The sequence below is a fragment of the Electrona antarctica genome, assembly GCF_951216825.1.
Source record: "Electrona antarctica genome assembly, chromosome: 2".
Taxonomy (NCBI): domain Eukaryota; kingdom Metazoa; phylum Chordata; class Actinopteri; order Myctophiformes; family Myctophidae; genus Electrona; species Electrona antarctica.
In genome coordinates, this window is record NC_136807.1 from 21,540,485 (window position 1) to 21,546,881 (window position 6,397).

At 42.2% G+C, this 6,397-nt stretch overlaps 1 protein-coding gene and 1 long non-coding RNA gene across 2 annotated transcripts in view; one reads left to right on the plus strand and one right to left on the minus strand.

Annotated features, from left to right (window-relative positions):
* Positions 1–2,476, plus strand: part of spryd3 (SPRY domain containing 3) — a 65,543-nt gene extending 63,067 nt beyond the window's left edge. Inside the window, exon 11 of the mRNA XM_079529623.1 lies at positions 522–2,476. Coding sequence (XP_079385749.1) covers positions 522–656 — 135 coding nt within the window. The 3' untranslated portion in view covers positions 657–2,476. The remainder of the gene's footprint in view (positions 1–521) is intronic.
* Positions 2,477–2,849: 373 nt separating this feature from the next.
* On the minus strand, positions 2,850–4,876 carry LOC306943372. The gene is made up of 2 exons (XR_013792391.1): positions 3,336–4,876; positions 2,850–3,232 (listed from the first exon to the last, which is right to left on the minus strand). It is a non-coding gene; the product is annotated as an uncharacterized lncRNA (long non-coding RNA).
* Positions 4,877–6,397: the final 1,521 nt, after the last annotated feature.

Genomic DNA, 6,397 nt, shown 5'->3' on the forward strand with positions numbered 1-6,397 from the left:
TGGGAACAAGTCATCCTCAGCATTAGTAGTGAAAAGCTTTTTGATGCTCTCTGATTGCACTGTGCTCTCCTTTCACAACAGGTTGATCACACAGACATGTACCATAAACATCGACTCTCTCCCGCTAGAAAAACAGACATTACCTTTAGACATGATCGGCCTATTTGTTTATCCACACTTCATGACTGTGCATGATTCTTTTGTTCACATAGTAAGTGGCATGTTGAATGCTCTCAACCGAAGATTGTTTTAGTATCGGTATCTGGATCAGTGGAGATTGGAAACGTGTGTGTGTGTGTGTGTGTGTGTGTGTGTGTGTGTGTGTGTGTGTGTGTGTGTGTGTGTGTGTGTGTGTGTGTGTGTGTGTGTGTGTGTGTGTGTGTGTGTGTGTGTGTGTGTGTGTGTGTGTGTGTGTGTGTGTGTGTGTGTGTGTGTGTGTGTGTGTGAGTGTGAGTGTGAGTGTGAGTGTGAGAGAGAGAGATTGAACATTGACTCAGTGGTGCCTCCTTGTGGCTCTGCAGGTATTCTTCACCAGGAACGGGAAGCTGATGGGTCGGAGGGAGGTGGTGGTTCCGCCTGGGGGCCTCTATCCCACTGTGGGCATGCTGAGCAGTGGAGAGAAGGTCAAGGTGGACCTGCATCCACTCAGCGGTTGAGCCACACAACTGTGAATGGACACCTTGCAGATGAGACTCTGCATGTTGCCAATAGCCCCACACTTACCTGATCAAATGACTGGTAGTTGATCAGTTTTTAACCAGGCAAACTAACTCCCCTTCTCCGGGTCACGCTGCACCCAGCAGCCCTCTAGTGCACGTTGCTCTTGTCTTCCTAAAAACCACCTGGCTTTTATTTATGACTTTCACTTATATATCATGACAATGCAAGCACGTTGTCTTCCTGGTCAGAGGAGCATTGCACGAAAACCTCCACTGTGGGCAGCGTTACATATATGGTCTGTGTGGGACCAGGCATAGCCCACTGTACTGTACCTGGCGCCAAACACCTCTTTGGAGACATAAAGAGTCATATAATTCTATGCAATCTCTTGAGCCATCATCCAAGTAGCTTTTTCCCAGCCCTGTAAAGCATACGGTTGTATGTCTCTGAAACAGTGAGCCCTTAAATCCCTCTCATGAGGTCTGGCACACTTAGTTTATTTCATTTGTCACGGCCCCAAGCATAGCAAAGCAGGGCCAACAGTTGTGTCGAGTCAGAGAACTAGTTGGCAGTTCATATCACAGGCACCATCCCCCCCCCCCCCCCCCCCCCCCTCTCTCTCTCACGTGCACGCGCGCGCGCGCGCACACACACACTTTCTCTCACACCCTGTGTGTTAATCTGTGTCCCACTCCATCTCACACTCTCTGTCTTCTCTCTGGGAAAGGGTGCCCCCCTGTGATTGATCGTTGACCTACTGGTGAGGCCCCAATACCCGCCTACCCCCTGTCCGTTGGAGCTGTGGGTTAGTTCCACTATCTCAGAAAAGCATCAATTTGTCTTTTCCTCGTTGTTTTATTGTTGTTGTTGTTGCTATAAGCGTTGATGCAATTGGTTACAGCAAGCTTCCATATCCACTGTTGCAAATCCGTGTCGGATAAAGTGATTTCTGAAGGAAAGCAAGACTGATGGACACATTCAGATCAGAGACATTATTCTTCACCCAATCCTTTTGTGATCCATATCTCACCATGTGCTGGCGGAAGGCAAATCAGGCTTGGTCTACAAGTGAAACCATGGCAGCATGTAAGAATCCACTTCTGGTCTATTTTCTGCAAAGATTGTATATATGATCATCTCCTCCATACAGGGAATTATTTAGTTTTTACCTGGCATTATGTAACTGAGAATATGAGGTAGTCACATGTGAAGGAGACTTGAGTAGCGGGTGCCGGGGGTTAAGTCCAGAGGCGTATCTACAATAAGGCGAGGGCAGGCGTCCGCCTGTCCAAATCCATTTCTGGCCTGGCCAAAATCCATACAATGAGAAAAAAAGAAGACAAAAACAAGACCTGAGAACTATTAATGGACAGCTGATTGGCCGTTGCGGTAGAGCGCGACCCTCAATCACCAATTGGAATGTAAATGCATGCCTTTCAGCCTTTGTATCCTACTCGTCTGGCAGGTATATCTCTTTGAAAACCTTTAATGCTACGATTGTGCGCGGGGAGACGACAATTAACGCATGATCTTGCCTGCCCAAAACGTAATTCCTGGATACGCCACTGGTTAAGTCTTTCTCAAAGTAGGAAGGAGATGTCTACATGGTCGAGTCAGTTGTCCAAAGAACTGTTACCATTACCATACCCCAAGTAGGATCCTTTTACATATTTGTTTTAGGCTGGGGACATCCGATTCCAAGTGCCATTTTAGGGGAGTTGAAGGGTGTGTAACAGAACAGAAGGGAATACTGTATGATGTACAGTTTATCTGCTCATAAAACGGTGTATTTGTTTTATTTTAAAATCAGCAATGTAAGTCGGGGTGGGGGGGTAGGGGTTGTCTGCTGGATATAAGCTGAAACTGAAGACAATAGACATTTTGGTCTGCCGACATCTGCTGCATGTGAAAAAGGACACAACGTACTGTAGTGTATGTATATGTAGCCACAAGCACTTTAAGCCTAAGCCACACTTTTCACTTCAGAAAACAGTTCTTTACAGCAAGTGATGTGGTTGTACAATGAAGTGTAAAGTTAGCAGTTGCCTATGCAGCATACAACAGCAGCACCAGAGCCATAGCAATCTCAATGTACTTGGAAGTGAGACTGGTGTTCATGGGTAAGGAAGTGGGGCTTGATTGTCATATTATCTATGTTGTTGTTGTTTTTTGGGGGGGGGGGGGGGGGAGGGGGTGTATTCTCTATGCCAAATGATTGTGGTTTGGCAGCTACTGTGTTATATGCAATTTGTTTATCCCTCCCTCACTGTCTTAAAGGGACTGTTATCATCCATATTATACTATTAATTATTTAGTTTAGTTGGGGAGCCAACATTTTAATCAAATGTATGTTTTGGTGCTTTTCCACTGCATGCTACCAGCTCAACTGAAAATGGTAAATGGTCCATTTATATAGCTCTTTAAAATGTGCATTCCATTCACACCGATGGCAGAGGAAACCATGCAAGCTAGGGGTTGCATGGTTAGGGGTTTGGTGTCTTGATCAAGGACACTTTCCATGAATGGCCACTCTACCCCCTAATCCACTGCCGCAGCGTCCCTCGCAACTTGCCTTTCTTGCCTTTTTTGTTTTCCACCGGGCAGAGGTTGTGGATAGTACCTGGTATCATTTGGGTATCACTTTCATTAAGGTTCAAAAGGAGTCTTGAAAACACTGCAGGCCAACTTGTTTGTGAGAGAGAATAATCATTAAAGTGATTGCATCACAATGGACTCCCAGTCTCCCACACAACTGCATGGAAGCTCCCTAATGCTGTAGGGCTGCAACTGTTAATCAAACTAATTTATTTAACTGATAATAAAACATAATCAATTTTAATAAAATATTGATTCTGAACAACAATTTGGAGCCGTAACAATCCCAGCCGTAACAAATCCCAACTGTTGGCCTATATATATATATATATATATATATATATATATATATATATACACAGTATCAGTACTTCAATATAATCAAGTACTTCATTAATCGATTACCAAAAATCACACCCGTGTGAAGTGAGGGGCGCTAATATATTAAAGTCTAACTCATGTTGCTATGATTAGGTGATGTAATGATGATATAAAACAAACATTAAATTCTCTTTATTGTTAATGGGATTTAATGTTTGTGTTAGGGACAAGATGACGTAAATTTTCCCTTCATTGTCAATGGTGTTTTTAAAACAAACATTGAACTAAAAACAAGCATTAAGGAGCCTCAAAAGGTTATAGAGGATAATCGCTATGACGACCAGCTACATTGAAGGGGTATTATCTTCAGTGGTAAATGACATGGCTGGTACCAAAACAGACGACAGTTCAGTCGGGCAGAGTCAGTAACATACAGTGGGAAAGCACCATTTGTAATACTGTATTAGTTGTCCATTAACAATATCACAATTCTGTCAGTTAAATACTACAAGCTGTTCGATATACATTCCTTTGCCTCTTCATATAAGCTGCATAGAGCAATCTTTTGGCATGTACGTTAGCTTTTACAGTAGATAGTTACACTAGGATAGAGTAGAATACTTTGCCGACAGCAATGCTAGAATCTTCAAATTCTCTTGTATTAAAAGAAATTGCTAATTCACATATGCTGGAGAGACTGTTTAAACGGCAAATTTAGTGACTATGTAAGCTATTACCTCTAGGTATACCCCTAGGTATGGCGCATGTACAAATGTAAAATGTAAAACGGAGACAAATATGTATTTTCCTGCAGGGCTATTATCTGAGACTGTTGAACAGGTTATCAATGCTGAGAGTATCTAAGATGTCACTCTGAAATGGTTAAGACAGGTCGATAGTGTTTTTAATCTAATTACTGATGTGGCCATCTCGTGTTTTATTTTTGGGAGGTCAGGGTGTTATGATCAAGCCATTGGTGATGACAAAACTAGAATTATGTACAATATGCTGGGGGCTTTCAACAAATTCATCTGAATTTGATCAATTCAGAGCTAGACCGGGTTTAAAATGTGTAACTTGTCCACCCTCACTTGGATCAAGGACTGTTGATTTATATCTTGTTGACTTGCAGTGTAACTTGAATAAAGATTTACATCATGTACAGTATACAAGTTCTGTAGGTTTGTCCTGGGACAAATGTTTTCATTCCATGTACATACTGTATTGATGCCTGCCTGATATTTTTTGGTTATTAAAAAACACAGATGTTTGGGGCACCCTGGTGGCTCAGTCTGTTAATGCACTGATGAATGAAGCTGAAATGAGTTAAAATGGTGTTCAAAATGATGTTCTTACAGTGTGCATTTTCATATCAATATATACTTGTATGAACATCATGGTTATCAGAGCCATGCATCCATGAACATGTTTAATGCACATATTTAGATGTAGTGATAATATAAACTCTGATTATTGCCCTTTTAAAAGTGCATCAGTCTCATCATTCTGCTGCAACTCCAATGTGCTGCTATTACCTGCTAGTAATTTTCTGTTAACTTCAGGGATCTGGTGGTGATGGCCTACAAGGTAACCAAGAGCATGGCACCCCCATACCTTCAAGACTCCAACCCCACAACCATAACCACTCACTCACAGTAGATCAGCTAACACAGGAGTACTTCTTCAAGCCTTTCCTAAAACACAGGTCAAACATAGTTCAATGTTTGTTTTGTAAACGCCATTGACGCCAATGAAGGGGACATTTACGTCATAATGTAACTGATTACGTCATATTGTCTCTTTACTGTTAATGGCGTTAGATGTTTGTGTTGGCACAGTTTGTTTTACACCACCATTACATCACCTAATCAACATGAGTTAGACTTTCATATATTAGCGCCCCTCACTTCACACAGGTGTGATTTTTATAATTGATCGAGCTACTGTATATTGAAAGATCTAAACCCAAACCCAAAATAATGTTTTAAATAGTGTACACATAAATATAGAAAGAAAAGGAGGTGTTCTTCCTCTGGATACAGTGGGTAGTGGGTGCTCAGCTATAAATACAACTTAACTCATAAACCACCAAAGTGGAAAAAGCGGTACTCCAAGATACAAGATTGGCTCAGATGCAATTTCTCATTTTTTTATTGAGAACGCCAACACGTTTCATGTATACATATGAATGCATAAGTCAACTGAGATGGGAAATAAGAAGAGAGGAAACAAACAGACAGATCCTCTTTTAGGATGCATTCAGACTCGGAGTATGCCGGAGTGCACCCCGAGTTCCCTCTGGTCATTCGGACATTCAGAGTGGTCGGAGCATCACCATATTCAACACGCATCAGCAGCAAGTTGACTGAGTTGTCCATATAGGTTGTGTTCCTTCCTACTGGGTCATAGTCATATTATTTATGGTGGCCAACCTTTTATAGCAAAAAAAAGTGGGGTTTTGCCCTCTGGGTAGGTTATAGTAGGCCTAATCATGTTTACATGGGGCTGAATTAAGATTCATTTGAATAATTTCACATCACAGGTTAACCGGTGTTAAAACAGTGGGCGAAATTGTTCAAGCTCCATCATTTTTGTTATTTCCATAATAGAAAGGGAAGAAGAAGGGGCACAGGGGACGAGAGAGAGATCAATAAAAACACAGCTGGCCTAGTGGTCCAGTCCAGGTGCATGCCACACCGCTGGCCTAGTGGTCCAGTCCAGGTGCATGCCACACATAGGCTAGTGGTCCAGTCCAGGTGCCACACATAGGCTTTGGCCTTCCATAAGGCACTATCAATAAAGGCAGAAATGCCTAAAACAA